The sequence below is a fragment of the Passer montanus genome, unplaced genomic scaffold (assembly GCF_014805655.1).
Source record: "Passer montanus isolate IOZ18808 unplaced genomic scaffold, ASM1480565v1 scaffold7, whole genome shotgun sequence".
NCBI classification, from domain to species: Eukaryota; Metazoa; Chordata; class Aves; order Passeriformes; family Passeridae; genus Passer; species Passer montanus.
This window is the reverse complement of record NW_024372147.1, coordinates 4,113,860-4,133,728: the sequence shown is the minus strand read 5'-3', so window position 1 is coordinate 4,133,728 and position 19,869 is coordinate 4,113,860. Positions and strand designations below refer to the sequence as shown.

The 19,869-nt window shown below is 37.8% G+C and overlaps 1 protein-coding gene across 4 annotated transcripts in view; it reads right to left on the bottom strand.

The window, feature by feature from the left end:
• Window positions 1–19,869, bottom strand: part of TLE1 (TLE family member 1, transcriptional corepressor) — a 79,356-nt gene that overhangs the window by 8,404 nt on the left and 51,083 nt on the right. For 3 of the 4 annotated variants that reach the window (XM_039729762.1, XM_039729765.1, XM_039729764.1), the window contains 10 exons: window positions 17,675–17,728; window positions 15,941–16,093; window positions 14,974–15,118; window positions 14,088–14,278; window positions 12,574–12,650; window positions 4,890–5,139; window positions 2,988–3,235; window positions 1,129–1,276; window positions 585–735; window positions 98–174 (listed from right to left, as the gene is read on the bottom strand). In XM_039729762.1, coding sequence (XP_039585696.1) covers window positions 98–174; window positions 585–735; window positions 1,129–1,276; window positions 2,988–3,235; window positions 4,890–5,139; window positions 12,574–12,650; window positions 14,088–14,278; window positions 14,974–15,118; window positions 15,941–16,093; window positions 17,675–17,728 — 1,494 coding nt within the window. The remainder of the gene's footprint in view (window positions 1–97; window positions 175–584; window positions 736–1,128; window positions 1,277–2,987; window positions 3,236–4,889; window positions 5,140–12,573; window positions 12,651–14,087; window positions 14,279–14,973; window positions 15,119–15,940; window positions 16,094–17,674; window positions 17,729–19,869) is intronic. The other variant, XM_039729766.1, reaches the window with a different exon arrangement.

Here is a 19,869-nt window from a genome sequence, read left to right as displayed (position 1 = left end):
ATCTCACTTTAGGTAGATCACATATGTGAAGATATCTGAATCCACTCCTGGAACTCTGCATGTTTTATTTTTTCATTAAAAGCAACATCATCCTCACCTGGAAGATACTGGCTCCATAAGGAGTTCTCCATGCATTAAGAAGGTTATCTTTCCCAGTACTCACAAACCATTTACCTAGAATATAAACCAGAAGGATTACAGAAACATGAAAGAGATATCTGACAAATTTTGGGTTTTCAATTCACATCAATAAAATCTGTTAACTAATTTCCCTTATAAAAGCTCTTACTACGAATCAACATTTAAAATCAATGTGGATGCTCAGCACGTTTGCAGTGCGTTACATACTAGGAAATCCCTAAACTTCAAACAGAAATAGCTTTTTACACATGAATCAATCCTCACAGCAGCCTCTAGACAAACAGATGGCTGTTTGTAGATAAGTCCATTTGAATTCATGAAGCAGACATATTAATGCATTACTTAAGAAACTGAGATGCAATAACTAATGACTATGAAATAACTAATCAGCAAAACATTAATTAAGAGCTCTGACCTCCAGTTCTACGTTCAGGGCAACTTACCACAGTAAGCAAACTTGAGTGACAATACACAGCTCTCATGAAGGTGCAGTTGATACTTGTCTGGTTTATTTACATGTAGCACTTCGACATTGCTGCTCTCCATTCCCACAGCTAGCCATTCACCAGTAGGACAATAACCAAGGGAAAATATCTGAAAATTATACCATATTTGCACCTTTTAATTTTTTTCCTATAGATAATTTTTTCTGCAGTTAAAGTTATTTAGGAAAGGGAGAGAGAGAGAGAGAGATAAGGGCAAATTTATATAGTTCAATAGCAAAACTGCAGTTCAAAATTCAAGTAACTAAAGAAACCCTGTTTTTACATATTAACTTAGAAAAAGAATAGGAAAAGAGTAGTGTCAGGCTATAATTTTCTTCTGTAATCTAAGCATATAAAAAAGCTTCTAAATATTTTGTTGGGAGCTGCCAAAAGGAAGAGAGGGAACAATCTGCCAGTTCTGCTGGGCTCAGTCTTACCCTTGATCCTAAGGGTTTCCTTCCCACCCCACATATTGCCACAAGCTGTAGGAAAATCCAGTTACCTGTGATGTGAAGTCATGCTGTTGTAGCTGTCTCCCTTCTCTCAAGTCCCAGGATCTGACAGTGTTATCCAAACCTCCTGTCCAGAGCTTGGTACCATCATTAGAAATGTCAATACAGCTGGCTCCATCTGTGTGGCCCTGGAATTGCCTGATAAAACAAACCAGATTGAATAATGATTTCCTGCCAGAGCTCAAGGTAAACACTGTTGTGGTGTTAGTTTTGGACTCTGTACATGTGTCATCTGTTCTGTATCTGACGATGAGCAAGAATCAGCCCCTCCCTCTCACTGAACATTAAACACCAGTATTAAAAAAACATTTTCCAGGTGTTAGAGAAATGATCTGCATCATGATTAGCTGAATAAAGTCAAATATTTCCTATCAAGTTTTGAAAAAAGAAAACAAAATTACAAAACCCCAGAAACCTTTACCCACTTGTGAGAATATTAAAGCCTAGTAACTACAGTTAAAACCACTAAGGATAATGCAGATAAAATCAAAGTGATCAGAGATTAAAACCTCCAATTTCAGAAACAGCTTCTGTATTTTTCTTTGGCTGCAAGTAAAGAAGATAAATAACAAGCAGATATACTAATAGAAAGGGATCCAGATAGAGATCCAGATAGTTAAACATAAGTATTGCTGAGTCACAAAGTTGCATTCTCTGTGGCAAGAGATTAGAAAAATATAAATGGAGCAGTTTGTTTTATAGCCTTCTCATTAGCAACTCTCAGCTTTCAGCAACCAAAAGGTCTCCTCAAGTTTTTCTTAATCCTTTGGCAAAAGCATTCTGAAGCTCCTGCATTTTTCTTCAGCAATTAGCTTTAGCAAAGTCCTGTGCATCAGTGTGAAAGGTGGAGGGTGGGTGGGGAAAAGACAACTAGCTTGGGAAGGAAGGGTATGAATCACCAAGAGCTGTCACAGAAAGGTCACACGGCATGTTTTGTTTAGTAGCTCTGGTCTCAAAATTCCATGTGCTATCAACCAGCAAGATCAGCGTGCAAGTGGTGGGAACACATACAGCAAACATTTAAAAAGCAAGACATTCACAGATGTGACAGATGTCGCAGAGTGCACCTTTACATGGACTAAGCATGCACATGACAAAGTGAAACCTTCATATAACTAAAATTGTATTTATTGACCTAACGTTCAACAGAAAGTAAAATGTGCATGCACATTAACATGACTCTCTGCATGTAATTTATGTATATACAGGAAGTTTAACTGAAACACAGCAGACTAAGCATACTCTTTAGTTTTTGTGTTCACAACTTTCAAGGTATCATGGCCTTTCCAAAATTAGACTCACTGTTCTCAAAATACTGTAAGCCATCACTGCTTTGGTAAGCCTAAACAAAATTTGTCTTATAGTAAGCCCCTCTGCTTTCCTAAAGAACTGAGAGGATCCATCCTTTCAACCACGTTTGTAAGAATAATTTTACTACTTATCATCGCTAAATAAGGATTTTAAATACTCTTTTTTACTTAACAAGGCTTAAGACAAAGGAAAAGAACAAACCTCAAAGCATTCCCTATGAAGGCATGTTCAGTCCATACCAGTAACAAACCAGCAAGAACACTGCTTGTAAAAACCTGCAGACCAATCCCAAATAATAGAGACCTGCAGAAGCTTTTACACTAACTACAGCAGGTTATGGACAAACCCTGAGAGTACATCTTCCAAGAATAAGCTGAAGCTACCAAAACCAGTTTCTGCCTGACTTGGGTGTAAACCACTCCTCTGAATAAGAGACACTATTTACTTTGCTGTTATAAATCCTATTCAGGGAGGTAAATATTTATGTAGCTGTCCAAAGAGTAACTTCTATTAAAATTTTCTGTAAACAACGACTCACCTGACCAGTGTCTGATTGTGCAGATCCCACACTGCAATGTTCCCATCACTGCAGCAGGAAAAGCACACCTTGGAGTCAGGGCTGATAGCCAGAGCATAGCAGGCAGGTGCTGAGGATGTCAGCTCTGCTTTTATACGAGGAGTTGGAGCTGCCAGGTCCCATATGGATAATGTGCTGGCTTCCCCGCCAACTATGAGGGTGCATCCATCGGGCAGCAATTTACAGGAGCGGATGTAGTTATCTCTGTTCTGTACAACACAAATCACCTCAGTTATGTGCCTGCCAGTAATGACCACTAATATAATTCTGACTGCATCAAAGTTTCAAGCAGTTTGGTACTTTTTCCATTACCAAAGTACTGAAGAGGAGCCAGCAGATCTTAAAAGGTTGGAAACACCTACTTCTCATCACTAATTAGAAACTGCAGCTGCAGAAATTAAAACTGCAGACTCCTGTTGTCACAGTCTACTCTGTTTCAAACGTGACAAATGGCAAGTTTTCTAACTCATTACACAAAAACAGAGCCAAAGCAAGCTTGCTTTTCTGCAAATGTACTCCATCAGTGAAGGTCACCAACAATAGAAATATTAAAGCAAATGACCTTTCATTTGGCATTTAACAGCCCTATACGAAAATGTCGTTCTAGTCTCATGCACTTCAGATTTCTGAATTTTTCTTTCAAATACTATTTTGCATTCATAGTATGAAAGTTGAAAGATTAAGGATTCCTGTATTGGTCCTGTATTTATGTTGGTCTTTGTTGTTCAACATGATTCTTATTGTACATATTGATCTCTCATTAGTGATATTATTGTTGATTTGAGAGGTACTGTGGGGGAGTTAGAGACAGAAGACATTTCTACTGTTCCTTATTACAACCTTGCTTGGATGGCAACAGTTTTTTTACAAAATTGATGATTAAGATCTATAACTCAAGACAGAAAAAAACGCTGCAAGAATTAGTTAAAGGCATTCCTACTACAATATTTTTTTTAATTTGCAGCAAAGAAGCAGCAAGTAGGGCAGTGAAAATGTTAACTTAATCAGTCATTACTGCTCCCTGACTTAAATGAAGGCTCTTCATCTAGGCAGATATACCTGCCACAGAACAGAATACCTATTCAACTTCATTATTACTACTCAGCAATTACAAAATGATAGCAGTAAAGAAAGGATAAAGGGTACAAAACCCCACCACATTTAATTGGATCTATACTGAAGCTAGAATTTTCATTTATAATGTATATTGCTTTGCTTAGTCTTAGTTAACACTGCACAAACCTCTATGCTGCCTCTAGTGAGAAGCATCTCTTATTGAGCCATTACCTTTTTTGAGTTAACTTTTCAGCTACCTATACTATTGCAACCAGTCCCTTTTGTATCCTGCACAAGTGAAAATAATTGGCCTATATGTGTAACTAGTGGATCATGAACAAAAATCACAGCAGAACTTTAGGTGACCTTCGGTACCGTGTCACATTATTTCAAGTATGTGGCCACTACCATCTTACAGAAATGAGGTTTTCACTCCTCATGTGAGTGAAAAACCTAGGAAGGTTCTCTGCAGCCCTACATAAGACAAGCTACATTCCTTTTAAAGTCACGCACAAAAATCATCAGTATAACTAGAAAGGGAAAAAGTATTACATTGTATACAAAACATGCTATACACATTCTATTCAGAAATATGATCTAATCTGTTACCTGACCCTTAGTGATACTTATCACTAAACAAACCAGCACTGTTCTCTGTAACACTGCTATATGTTGGGGGAAAAAAAAAGGACACCAGGAAACAGATCTGCCTGCTATTTCCTTCTAATATGAACAAAATCCAAACAAGGACTTTTTTTGAGTCTCTAAGGAGAAGCTACCCTTGTGCATAAATTCCTGTTTACCTACCAGGCAGTCCAGCTGAGAGACAGGGCTCTTGTTGCCAGGCTGACTGATGTCCCAAACCTTGACGCACCCCTTCCCACCCGTGTACACGTGTCTCGTGGGGTTGCTGATGGTGACTGCACACACAACTTCCCCGTGGTTCAGGGTGTTGATCTGACGGGCATGGCGAGGGATTCCTGGACCGATGAGGGCATCAGGAGGGAAAGGAACTGGCTGCATCTGACCATCTGCAGTAACATGAAAGGAGTAGGCTCTTTTGGGGAAAAAAAAAAAAATTTAAAAAATCAGCCATTACAGAACTACAATGCAATAAAAACACAGTATTTTTAATTTTAGTTCTTTGCCAGTTATCTCACAAAAATCAGAGCTACAGTGTCAAGTAATACAGGCAGATAAAATCTCAGAGGGAGAAAAAGATTCACAATAGAAATTTTCAACTTGACTCAGCTGAAGTATTTGTGTAATGGGGAAGCAGGTTAAATTCCACCCGTAACTCTACAGGCCAAGGTCATGGCTGCTATCCCTCAGCCACTTAGATAATCAAAAGACCTTTCAGCCCCCAGTTTCTAGCTAGCAGTTGCAAGTCTCATCACCACAAATCCTACAGCAGCAGTCCCTCACCAGGCACTACTCTCATCCTTCCACGAGGCTTGCACCTGTTGCCTTGCAGTACCAAAAGCCAAAGTTTTGCTTGATTCCTGCACCTCATCTGTAACATCACCACTGCCTGTGCTCATATACCTCTCTTACCAGATGGCAAGTAGTGCCTTAAACAGAAAATAAAAACACAGAATGGTTGCACACAGATTTCATCAGAAAGCTGATATCATCTTCTCATAATTATATTTTCTTGAATGCATGCATTGAAAAACCTGAAAGGCTCAGTTTTCCAGGTACTTTTGGCACTTCAGAAATACCTTTTATTTGTATTCATTGCATGATTTCCAGTTTGTGGAAACTGAGGGTTGAGGAAGTGACATTCTAGCACTAAATAAAAACACTCCTCAGGGAAAGTACACGAAATTATTTTTTCATGATCACTGAAAAGTAAGTCAGCTCTGCTCAAGGACAAGGGCACAAATACCAACTAATAAAGGTTTCAGGTGCAGGGGGGGGGTCTCTTTTTGCTTCTTTTAACTACTAATGAAAATGCTACAGTAAAAGGCTGATTTTTGCTATACTAGCAAGCTCCTTTTCTATTACTTCAGTTGTAAGTGCTCATGCTCTTGATGCTTTTGTTACATGAACAACATCCTTCATGAAGCCAAAGTGGATAAAAAACAGTGAGAGATTAATATTCTTTTTTTTTCTTTTCACTAATAAGATGCCATCTCTCTACTGAAACATTTTTCTAATATATTCTTTTGTTCAGAACTTCCCTTTCTCTTCCAAATCTACTTTCTTCCTCAGAAATCTTCAGTCACTGTAGTTCAACTATCAGTATCCCATCTATCTTCCAAGAACCCAACAATAGATATTTCTATTAAATCTTCTGTCCTGAATAATAAGCTAGTATTTTCAAGGTATTTTATTACATGTTCCCAAGTACCACACAGTTTGAAATGAAGGAACAAGGAAGACGCTTGATTCTGGAACAGACATCACAAAGCAACTGAATCTGCTCTGTTCCTGGGCATAAGATATTCCTTTGAAAAACCATGAGGAGAGATGAAAGAACTCCACAGCTCTCTCATACAGAAACTAAGACTGGAAACAGTCAATTCATGCAGTATCACAGTTTTTTCTTAAGTGAAGGGTAAGAACTGGTTAACAGTAACTGCTCTTAAACAGAGGAGAAATGAATAGTGCACATGTATGCAATTCCTGTACTCATTCATGTTTCCTGGTTGGGTATATAAGCAGAAAGCTTACTCAGAGAGTACACAGAAATAGAGAACAGGCAAGTGCAAAGATGACATCTTTTTTGGCATAGAAATGTTAGAAAAGGGAAATGTAAGGCCAGAAAGAAAGTGCAATGTTCACTCCCTTACATGTACACAAGACACACGGTATTTTTGTCCCAGGGGATCCTTTCTGGCTTTTTGTATGAAGAATTACAGTAATGATAAAGGTTTAATTAGAAACTCATCCCTTTTGTGAAGAAGAAGAGAGACAAGATTGTAGGTAGGTCCTACAAATCCCTCCTTTGAATCCCCAGGTGGGTATTCACTAAACAGATCAGACACAGGACAGGAGAGGAAACAGAACAGGAGTGGCAACAAGACTGCTTGAGGCTGAACTGCTCGGGTTCACCTACAGAATCCAACAAAAGAGTCATAGCATTAAGACATTGAAAAGCTTTGCCCCATCCTGGGCTCCAGATCAAAGTCAGTTGCAGAGTATTTGTCAGCAGCAAGAGTACACAGAACTGCACAACTTTGAAGTTCCAGCCCGCCCTTCCTTTTATCATGGACTGAAGCAAAACAATTAAGCACATATTAGGCAATTTTTTCCAGCATGTCCAAGATTAATAATCTACTTGTCCATGACTTTTTTTAATTTGAAGGTTAGATCTTAAATGTTCTGTTCAATTCAAAATGCCGAAATCATTACTGTTTTGAAATGCTTAGGTGCCTACACCGAGCTCCTCAGTTCTTGCTGAGATAGGGTGTGAGGAAAACACTAGAAACATTTTCCAAGTCCTTCCTGTTTACTGTAGAACTATAATGACTCTTATGCTTTGAAACATCAGAGGCCTACCCAGTGTATTTTTTAATCATGAAGAATTTTACCACCATGTCTATGTTCAAAGTGGGGCTATACTAATCATAGAAGCAGTCCCTCTTTTTCAGCATTTGCTGCTAAGACTGGTTGATCAGGAAACAGGCTGACTGAGTTTATGGTCTAACAAATAGACCAGCAATAGTTTCTTACAAGCCAAGACAGCTTTTTCTACAGTGCAACTTATCTGCAGTCCACTGTAGAAAGAAATGGCTACACTTTGCTAAATCCCTCTGCCAAGACAAGCACACAAAACAGTAAATCTTCCTGTTCGCTTGAAGATATGTCACATGTAATGCTAACATCACCACTGCCAGCATACTTACGGTATGGTAGTCTAGTGACTCCTCTCTGCTAGGTATTATGGTATAACTTCTGTTACACCATACTTTTTAACCTTGAAAAGGCTTGCATGTTTTGCCAGACTAACACTCCAGACACTCCCTGTACAAGGAAAAAGTGTCCGTCTCCAGAAGAACACAGGACTGGAGACATCAGCAGTGCAAATGACCATCTGCAGCTCAAACGCTGCAGCCCTTGGCTTCCTCATCATCATGAGAGAGATCCTGCTGCTTCTGGGAAGGACTGTACTTACAGTTCCACACCTACAGAAGATTCAATTTTTAGTGCACTAGACATATTCACAGGCCTCAATCCTCAAAAATGACAAGAATTTTCATTATCTAACCTCAAAGAGTCAACAACTAGCAAAATCTGGCAAATTCTTGAGTTTCCTAAAGCTCAGGATTTCTTAAGAGGCACCACTTGACCACCCATTTTTCTTTTAGAACTGACCATGTATGCCAGAAACTACTGTTTAGTCTCATGACTAGCACAGTTTTCTGTCTCACTCAGAGCATTCTGTCTATATGAAAGATGGCTATCCTATCATGGATTCCATGATTATCCCTCTTTGGTCAAAGGAGAGTCCTTCCTTGTGTTGGGCTGACAACAAACAAAGGAAATTATCTTATAAAAATGCCATTAAAATTTAATATAAAATAATGTAAGTACATATCAAGTAATACATATTAACAGAATACCACAACAAGAACAATTACAAGACAAACTTCTGTGCCTTCTGCTTAGAAGGATTCTGAGAAATAGCATATTATTTCTGAATAATGGAAACAGTCTTCTGAATTGCTGCATCCAGAGACTCCTCTCACATGTGTCAAAGCAGTACTGAGAACCTTCAGAGTTCCTATTCACAGCAACATGGTTAAGTGATACTAATACAAACCAGTTTCTCAGCTTAATTCTCCAATTTCCAAATAAGTATATAGCAAGTATCATCTGACATGCTGAGGAGAGTTCAGGATAATTAATTCACTACCCAAGAATATAGCAAATTAACTAGACTACCTGCCAGCTACTCTAAATATTCAGATTGATGTACAAATGCACACAATTCCTGCCTACTAAAGTAATGTCTTAAAAAAAAAATGCTCAAAACCTTCCACTTCATCCCTTCAATTCAAGCAGACTTCTTTAACTAGCAGAACAATACACCTGACAGCAAAACACAAAAGCAAAAAGTTCCTACCATTCACAACTGCATTTTGCTTTCAGCTTTTCTTTGCACTCCAGCTCATTTTTAATTGTAGTTATCACAAGAAACAGTGAACATCTGAGTGTGTTGTTTCATCACAAAGAACAAAATGCCAAGAAATAAGGATAGACATATTTGTACAGAAATGACTGAATTTTTGTCTTCATACACGTCACCAAATCATGCTATTCAGAGATAAATGGCAGGGATGCACATAGCCTCTAATCTCCTATAATACTAGGAGAAGGCTAGTAAAAGGAAGACTAGTAAAATTAGCCTTCCTTTACAATATCTCTCATTGTACATTCATGGTAAAAGTATGAAGATCTGAAAAACACAACAGAACTGAAATCAAGCAATTCCAAAAGAGTATAGTATACCTCTCCACCAACACAGCGAAAAGCCAACTCATAAGTAGAAGAAGGAAGATTTAACAATTACGACGTAAAGTTTCCCTTTCCTACTAAAGTAAGAAACATGTATTTTCAGCTCTTTTCACTGTCCAGGAAAACATGCTGAGAAATATACTTGTCCTCAATACTGCCACTAATTCAGAATTTTAGACACCAGAGAAGCAGTACTATGCACATAAATCTTACTACGAATCTTGAAACTCTGTATTTGGTCCAAAATCCAGCTATTAGAAGGCATGGTTCACATAAACCAGAAATCCAAAAGAATGTTATTTCAGCAGCTACAGAACACTAAAATCTAAGTACTTGTTATAAAGTCTATGCAAAGCAAAAAAAAAAATTTATTAGAGAGCAATACACCAAAAACTTACAGTCCAGGGCACATTTAAATGCATCAGAACAAAAGTGTTCAGGCCTCAGACACGACATGTTCATGTCCAAGTGGGTTTTTAAACAGGCTACACATTTTTCTAACATGCAGGTCATTAACAGACCTCAGAACACATAAGACTTAAGAAAACCTGGGTGCTATCAGAAGTATGTGTCCTTTAGAAAAAAGGGAACATAATTTTATCTTGGGTGAAAAAACAGTATAACTGTTGATAAAAAATGTGCAGCTTAAAGCATACACATATGAGTGGGGATTCAATAGCTCAATTCAAAAATTCTCTGTCCCACTTGCAACAAGACACACTAAAACTTCTCATCTAATAAAACAAATTCAATGTGTCACCACATTGACAATCATGAAAAAGGCTGACTTTGAAAATAAACAAGGCGTACTCCACCAGTTTGCACGATTATATCCACTCTACAGAAACTACAGAAGAAAAACTTGAAATAGGTGAGATACTCGTAAATGCTGCAGGTAGCAGACAGCATCTAGCCAATCAAGACTAAAGCATGAGTTTGTTTTATAGGTGTCAATGGAAAGACAATTCTATGAGCTTATGGAACTTGAGGCTTGCTTCACTAAGATAAGCAAAGAAGTAATTTTAGAAGAAATGTACAAGTAACATGACCACAAAAACCCCAAAAATTGCAGAACACATTAAATGAAGTGACAACTAGGGAGTATGTATCAAAGTAGGCAGTATATGAAGCAGCGTGAATAAAGTGGTAAAAACATTATAAAAACCCAAGCAACCCCCACACAGTTTCGCCCAATGCCTCCTCAGTTAGCTAAATTATGAGGATACAAATTAGAGCAGTATACATATGCTGTCCTTGAATAGTGTAACAACTAGAACTCAGCCACAGAAAATTTCTGTGAACAAAATTTCTGAACAAAAATAGGTTTTGCTAGATTAGAATATAAAATATTGCAAGGCAATTAAATATGCTGTTGAAAGCTTATGAATACACTTGTTTAGAAGTAAAAACTTAGAGCCACTCAATTATGCGATTTTCAAATAATTTTATTTAAGTATGCCAAATTCTATGAAAGGCAACAAGACTGTGTCTGAGTTTCAAGTACAAAACCCGATCCTTACTGCACTAAATTTAAATACACCACATTTGATACACAACACCAACTCACTGAGCCCTCACTTCGCTAATCTTGTCAACACACCACCAACTTTAAGTGCAACCAAGATTTAACAGGTTTCTCACACTGTCAACAGATAGCTAAGCCTGTTCCCAGAAGCATGGTGGATAACCACAAAAACACATTCAGGATGGCTTTCCAAACTAAGTCTGCTGCTTTCCTGTTGTTACCAGAAAAGGTCAGAAGAAAATATATTTTTTTTGGTCTATAATCTGGTATCCTTTCAAGGATGTTTGCAAGATTAACATCATATACTCATGCAGAAATGCGTGAGTATATAATTTTTACCAGAGCCTGTCTGACAACTTAGCATTCTTGAAGTAATAGTTTCTAAATGTTTCCTGAAAATGCAAAAGTAAAAATTAAATGTAGATTGATAAATAGACATTATGTAACATGAATATCCTGCACAGAAAGTTCAACATGATAAATAAGTTTCAAAATTATGTAAGCACCTATGTAGAGAAAAACTACTCTAATTGCAAGTTCCTGTCGAAAGAGAAGTCAGGACTGAGTGCCAAGTGTGAACAAAGAACAGGTTCTAACAGAGTGTTGAAAAAACTGTTAGGAGTTTTCTCTGCCTCATTCTCTCCAGAAAAACAGCTGAGGTAAATTATCTCTGTTAGTACCTGCACAGACTACTTGTCCAGAAATATCTAAACATTAATTGTGTATTTTCAGAGGTCATACATGCTCATGAGTCTACAAGCTAAGTTCAGGGTCAATGGTCTACCAAAGCTAAATTACTGAAACATTTCATGTATGCTGCTGAGCTTATTTTAGTGAAACATCAGTAAGTCACAGCATCACAGAACCATTTTATTTAGTAACTGCTTCACCAGTAACCAAAACTTTTAAATAAAAATAACTTATTGTGGAAACTCTTCTGCATCTATGCACCACCTGCTCCACAACTGCTTCATCATCCTTTTGCTCTCCAGCTGCACTCAGAAAAAAGTTCTAAATAGCTTGCTCCATTATGCAAAGTGTGTGTAATCTGTTGCTAAAGTAACTGCTCCAGATACCTACTGTCATCAGTTGCAGACTCCTATGCCTGATAAAACAAGTGCCAGACAAGGAGTCTGCAAGTTTGCAATACACATTTATCCTGTTGTAGTGCAAATTTTAGTTTCAACATATTTTTATCTAACACACTTTACTACTATTTACCATTTAGTTTGTTGTCCTCTTAACTTCCCCCAGAAAGAATGAAATAAAAACACCCTTAAAGTATACCTTCAACAACTTGTAAATAGGTATATACACATCTGTTTTGAGATATAACAACTACCATTTGAGAACTTTTATGCTGCAGGTTTTACCTAGAGAAGTCTAAAACACCTTCTTAAAAACAGCCAGATACTATCCCCTTTGAAATCCCTGTTCACTGACAAATGTAACTTCATTCTCTCTAAATATTGCAAATGTACCAAAATGTTAAAAGTTACTTACGGTTTTCCCCCAGGAATCCCTGCTAGATTTGGAGGGATTCCAGGTACTCTCATGTGAGGAGGAGGATCAAACCCAACCTGACAACAAAAAGTGAATTAATCTCACACTTGGAATTTCTCATCCATTTCTCAGCAAGTCTCTTTTTTCCACTCCCAAGAAACTATGGATTTAGCCAAAAAGTGGCTTTACCCACAGTATCAGATAACTGCATGACCCTCCAATGGGGAGCAAAACCCAGACATTTTCCCTGAGCATTCTTTTGATAGAAGTACTCATACAAAAGCAGAAAATAATTTATCATGCATTCAGACTGAGCATTACCCAGCAGTCCTGGTTAGCAGGGAGAGTTCTGTGTTAGCCCCGGAATCAGAGTCCATGTCAGCACCAAGCTATGCCAGTGCTTTTCACTCCTGAGAGAGCTAGCACGTACTTAGGCTGGCACAGTGTGGTACTGGAAAGTAGCTCTGGGCCCCAGCTAGGGTCTCAATGCCTTCACAGCATTCTGTGTGGGCACAGCAGCTGTGAGATCTCTCAGACACATTGTGAGGTGCAAACAAGCTCATCCACAGCTTAAAAAAACAACAATTCTCTTTACATACTGCAATTCCACTGAATTTTTATATCTTGAGTATGTTTATCAAACAATCCAAGGAGAAATTCTGGACCAAAATTACTTCATTTTTCTTCTGAACATTATACTAGAATAAACATTGTTATTGCTTTAAAATGAGGGTGTAGGCTGTTTAAAATTTGCACATTTTCACACAAAAGCCCTGTTTACCAGTTTGAAAAATGTGGTCATAGAAATAATAATGAGAAGTTGAAAGCATAAAAATTCAACTTTGCAAATATACAAGCAGGTATGTTTGTCTATGCAGAAAGTTGCCATCAAGCTCACGTTTACAGAATCCAACCCCTAGGTTATTCTGTGTGACAGCCACCGTAACTACCAGGTTCCGTTTACTTACTACACACACAACAGCAACTATTCTTAACACACCTGATCTCAGAGCTCCAAAATAGGTACTGACCAACTTCTCAGGTTGATTTCCACAAAAAAGCCCCAAAAAAAATACAGGGACAGAGACCCAGATAAAAAGATTTTACATGCTTCATGATTAATTTGTTATGTCTATATGGAATATAAATGTGGTTCAGCAACAAAATAGCAGATGTCCACAGCTACAGTGAAATACTTTGTGTGTATGAAAATTACTTTTTCATTTATAGCAGAACAAAATAATTTTTTGTTATTTATTCATCAGTTAAAGCCCCAATGAAGGTGAAGGACAAAGAAAACCTACATTAATACACTGAAATTCTTTGTTTTCAAGGTGCAAATTTGTTTCTTCAGCCACACAGCAAAGTGAAGCATGCAGTGAAGCACGCAGTGAAGCTGTCAAGCCTCTGGCACTGTTATGAGTTGGGAATTCTGCAGTGCTAAATGAAGCATGCAGCTTTTCTCAGTGAACCACAACTCACAGGACTGAGATTGCATGCAACGTATGGCCTACCATAGGAGATCTTCCATAGGCAACCACGGCAGCTGCAGCAGCAGCAGCACTCATCTGGGGTGACATATTGTGCAGACTGGCATAGGCTGCCCCTGGACTGGTTAACTCTCCATTCATGCCAGCATGAGGTACCATTCCAAATGGAGCAGGGTATGGTCCTGGTACTGCCAAAGGTGTCCGCAAACCTGCAGCTACAGAATAACAAAATTAAGTGGGTTTATTTATGTATTTCTGCATACAGGAAAAAAGCCCCTTTTTTCTCCCCTAAAACACCTTACCTTCCCCTCTCACATGCTGTCAAGAAACATTGCCATAATCTGTCAGTACCTCCAGCTCTTTTCAGTGTAAATAAGATCTACCGAAGTCTGAACTTGCTGACTACTTCTAGCAATCTCTTCCAGCATTACCTATTTCCATTTCTGTAATATTCCCCTGTTTACATTAATCTCTTCTTTGCCAAATTAAGCAGTAAAGCTGACAGACATGGTTTACACAGCTCATGTCTGAAGCAACTGTGTGTACCAGCCTGAATAGCAAAAGTAAACTTCCCCCAGCATTTGTCAAGCTGTGCACTGCAGCAAATATTAGTAGACTCAGACAAAGACTGTAGAAGAGATTGCATACAGAATAAGTACCAGAAACTTCTGAGAAGTCTTTTTATATTACGTTCAGTCTCTGGATTATTTGCAAAAAAAGATAAAGACAAAAGTAAACAAAGAAGACTAAGAGACAGAAAGATATTCAAACTCCTGATAATCCAAACATCTGCTTCTCATCAAGCCCTCTCTTGATATCAAGAACAAAGCATTATATTTAGTTAGCAGTCACATGTGTAAAAAAAAGATTAATTTTGGAACCATAAAAAACCATGAGGTAATGCATTTACCAGCTTGGTTAACCAGAGGGTCCATTGTTGGAGGTTTGCCAAGGCCTGGACGGAGTCCTGGAGTTGCACTAGTGCCTGGGGTTGGCACATCACCTCGAGGAGTTGGTGTGCTGGATTTCAGAATAGGCGTGCTGGCTTTTTCATGCTGGTATCATTAAACAAATTAAATGAGTATTATTTTTAATCCAGGCCATATTATACAATTTATCACAACAGCAGCTGGGATGCTGGGCACCTACTACCTAGTCCCTCAGCCAATTTTCATAAATCCACACAATGCTGACAACATTAACTCGTGAGAGAGAAATGTTGACCTTTTTGATTGCTGCCAAAATTAAAATAAGAAACGTAGAAAGTTATTTTCCCTCTTCTACTGACATATAAAAAGGAATGCCTGAGCTCATTTTTTTTCTTCAGGAAAATACAGTATACATTACTTTAGTTTGAAATCATTAATATCTCAATTATTTTGTGACACAGAAATTCTAACTGCAAAACCAAAATACCACCATAGTTGATAGTATCAAAAAAAAACACAAACCAATGACATGGAATCAAAAAAAATTGTTAGGGATACAAGAAAAAGTCTCCAAGAAATAACAGCCTATTTAGAAGAATTTAACAAAAAATCCTGAAGAACTTCTTAGTGACTATATACGGGCCATATTAAACCATAAGTTATTGCCTCCAAAAAAACAACCAAACCAACGCTTAAGCAACTCTTGTTCCTTGTAATAAATTTGCAACTCATTTGACAGAAATGTAGGAAATACAAGAGATCAAAACAAGGCAGACAATACTGATGAGGAAGAAAGCTCCATAATACTTTAAAGATCTGGAAAAACAGTAGGCAATTTCAGCCTCAAATGTTTAATGAGAGGTAATTTGTGCCACAAGTAGTTGCAGAAGAGTGGAGAGTCAGATTTTATAAGAAAGAAGACTAACTAGACCACTCACTGCTACCTACCAGACCCATTTCCTTGGATTTGAGTGAAGTGGAACTTCCTGAAGAGGCTGTAGATGCTGGACTGCTGGAGGCATCCTTCTTCAGTAGGCGGGCTTTATCGATACCGTTTTCACGTGGTGAATGAGTGGGACTTGCCCTTGGGGAAGAAGGATCCTAAAACAATGGGAAGGGAAGAACAGCGTAGAACTGTGTCATTAACTGGTATACAAACACCACTAAGGAATCTATGGGAGAAAAAACCAAAAAAACCCAAAATAGAAGAATTTAAACAGTAAGTGCAAATGACAAGACGTTTTGTTATCTTTGTAGAAAAAAAAGCTGAAATCCCTTCATCAGCCTAGAGAAGTACATAAAGTCATATGAAAAGCAATCTGTTTTTATTTTACGCTACCTGTAATCATAAATTGTTTTCAAGCACAGAGCTTGCAAAGCATACCTAAACTGAAGCAAGTGCGGTAAACGTGGTAAGAGCAAGAAGACCAACAGAAACTGCAGTAACTTGACAGTTTTTATCATGTAGGTTCTCCACGCTCTGCTAGTTGCAATAAACATTTCAATAACCTCTTAGAGGTGATAAAGACCTTGCTTATCTCTGCCTTCAGAAGAGGCAGACTCATGTCTTCACAGATTTCACAGAGCATTTTGAGTTGGAAGAGACCCACAAGGATCATTGAGTCCAGCTCTTAAGTGGAATGGCCCATACAGGGATCTTTATATGCCATAATAGCTGTCACATTTTTGCTAAACACCATCTGTAATCGCCTCGTCACTTATATCTACAGAAAAACTGAAATCACCTCGGGTGATTATTTTGCTCTGTTCCAGAGGCACTCTCTGCATTTACATTAACTTGAAATAGCCAGCCCCATGAGTTACAATGCTATCAGAGCTCTGCAGGTTCTCCACGCTCCTCTGGCTCGTAAGAATAGCACCAGAGAGAAATCACACCTCACAAAAGGGCAATAAGTCTACGGACTGATTATTAAGCAGTTTCATTGTAAGCCAACCTTCTGAAAGGATTACTAAAATCACTAGTTGGACACCCATTTTTCTACTTTGCTGACATCGTTTGGGCACCTCAGGCGACTGAGGGCACCTTTCTCTCTACCAGTTTCTCTCTGTGTACTTTTCACAGACCTGAAGAACCTCACTACCATATTCAGGCTTCCTAAATCTGTGTGTTATATGAAATAAAAGATGAAGGGAGCACACATCCCTTTACCTCAATGCCATTACCAAATCTCAGCCCTTGAGAAAAAATGTGTCTACAATCTCTGGAAAATCTTGTAAACTAACTTCATTCTGAAAAAATAGCATTTCTGGAAAATGTCTTTAATGTAGGAGGTTAAAGTACAAGCAATTTTTAAGGTAATTTTTTAAATAACAATCCTACTATGAAATATAACATTAGATAACGTCTTCCTTTTTCATTCAAGATAGGAGTTTGAAAACCTCAGCCTTCCACATGCAGTTCACCACAACCCTCTACACTACAGACCAGCTGTGAAGTGTCAGAATGTTAACTGCGGAGAGAACAGACCTGGACAAAGCAGCAGAAGGAAAAACTGAGAAGGCAACCAGATAAAGCTCAGAGGTAGATAAAGTACTAATAAAAAGGAGAAGTTGTGAATATTTTAACATATCCACAGAGGATTATTTTTCTTCTAACAACTAAATGTACTTTTCCTTTCACCTTTGGGCAAACGTCAAGACTACAAAAATGAAAAAAGTTACCTCATTGGATACATCTACAACCAAGTTATCGTCACTCTTGTCCCCATCACTGTCCTATTAAAAATAAATAAATATAGTGTTCATTTCAATTAGTACAATAAGAGCCCAGACAGAAAGACTACGCATCTACTCAGACATTTTTTGTTTTTCCTAAACAAAAAACAAACAGCCTTTCATTAAGTTATTAGCAGTAGGGAGAATAATTAAAAAAGAAACACAACACCTTATTTCTGCTATAATAGTAAAACCTAAATAAGGTAGAACTAGTTGAAAAATGGGGATCTCAGCATCCATGCAAGATGGTCCAAAACCCCTCCTTTATGATCATCATAAACAGTGTTATCACTTCTCCTAAAAGAGAAAGGTACTCTGTTCATAGACTAATCTTGTGTTAATTTAGAGAAAGTACTGTTTGTGCATACCTGGAAAAACACCAAAAAACAGATCTCAGGAAAATAGAGCTTTTTGGCATGTTTAATGAATTATCTTCCTTAAAGTGATAGTACCATTTCCCCCCTTTTTTTCAGAAAGGCAAGTTTTGAAATCAAAAGTTCTGGGAAGAAAAAACTTCAGAAATGCCAAGGAATTTCAACATTTCTGTCCAAGAAAAGCAAAATACTTGGACATTCCTAAACAGAAATGTTCTACTGCAGCTTGTCCAAACTGCATTTTGACTATTTCACTTAGATTAATGTTCACCTGAGCTGGTCTACTAACGATTGGTGTTACTGTAGTGCCTCCTGGTCCCTCTCTCCAACAGAGGCCAGGATGCCCCAGTAGACACATTCTGATACAGAGGTCCAGTGATTTCCACAGCACCCCAGAGTGTTTCAAACAGAAGGCAAGTCTTGACTCACAATCAAAGAAATGAATGTCAAAACTTTAAATTTTTGTGGGAAGAAGTTTGACATTTCCAATAAAAGTACTACTTTTAGTTAAAAAGCTTGTACGCAAACAAACCAGACATCAAGATTGCTCAACTGTCCTCCATCTCTTCCTTTCAAAGTGTCTGAGCTTTCACACATAAAACTAAATACCTTCTCTCACTTCAGGCCACAATGCTTTAAAAAAACAAAACAAAACCAAGCCCCCCCAAAAGCAATGAAACAAAAAACCCCAAACCAACCAGCCAACCGACCAAAAAAAACCCCCAAAAATCCAACTGAAAAATACTCCCTAACAAACAGGTAGTTTCAACCCTTCCCTTCTGTTAACAGCTGAATCTTGCTCCAAGAAATAACACAAACATAATAGGGATCCAAGAGCACCGCTGGACACACAATGGTCACTCTATGTGCTACTCAGGAAGCTATTCAATCAACAGGTGAAAACAAATTACATGGAAGCTTTAGCTCCGTTTATCTGCCACCTCTTGAGAAGCATGAAGCACTCAGCTAGAACAGGTGGGAGAATGTGGGAGAAAGGACACTTGTTTGCCAGAAACGCCCCTCTAGAGGAGGACAAAATTAATTGAAAACAATGTTTAAGTGAACCCTAGCAACTCTGTCATCTTAATAAATAGAAACTTGCTGAGACTATCAAAGGCATGATCAGGACCTTCTACTAATATCAGAAGAGTCTCTGCACTAATAAATCCATGCAGTGAAACTACATAGTTATTAATATGAAAATTAGTCAAAAGTTAAAAAGAGGGAAAAAATTAACTTTTTATTCTTATTCCAAAAGCTACACGTCCTACAACTCATTTATGTCCCTTTTGACAAAAACAGTATTTCCTTGCCCCTACAAGGGATTAATTTAAAATAAGTTCAAAATCATCAGATCTGTATTTGCTAAATTATTGGACCTTAAAAAAAAATTATCTTCAAGATTGGAATAAATCTGGAACTTTTCAATACCTTTGCTTTGTTCCATTTTTTAACTTGATGCTGCCTTTAGCTGTAAAATCCATTTCAAACAAACGGAAGGCAGAAACATACTTAAAATGTGGATTAAAAAATGCTTCTACTGTGCAATAGCATCCTTTACATTTCTTTATAATAGAAACACAAGAAAAACAAACAAGTTAAGCTTTTTCTTTCTTTCTTTTCTTTCTTTTTATATCAAGCACAGTTTAAGAATGCTCCAAATAATCTCCAAATATTTAAAATTAAAAATGCCAATAGAGTATCAAACCCTTAAAGTTGAGGGAATAACATGGGGAAGTCTGCCAAATCCTTCTGTAATCAAAACAT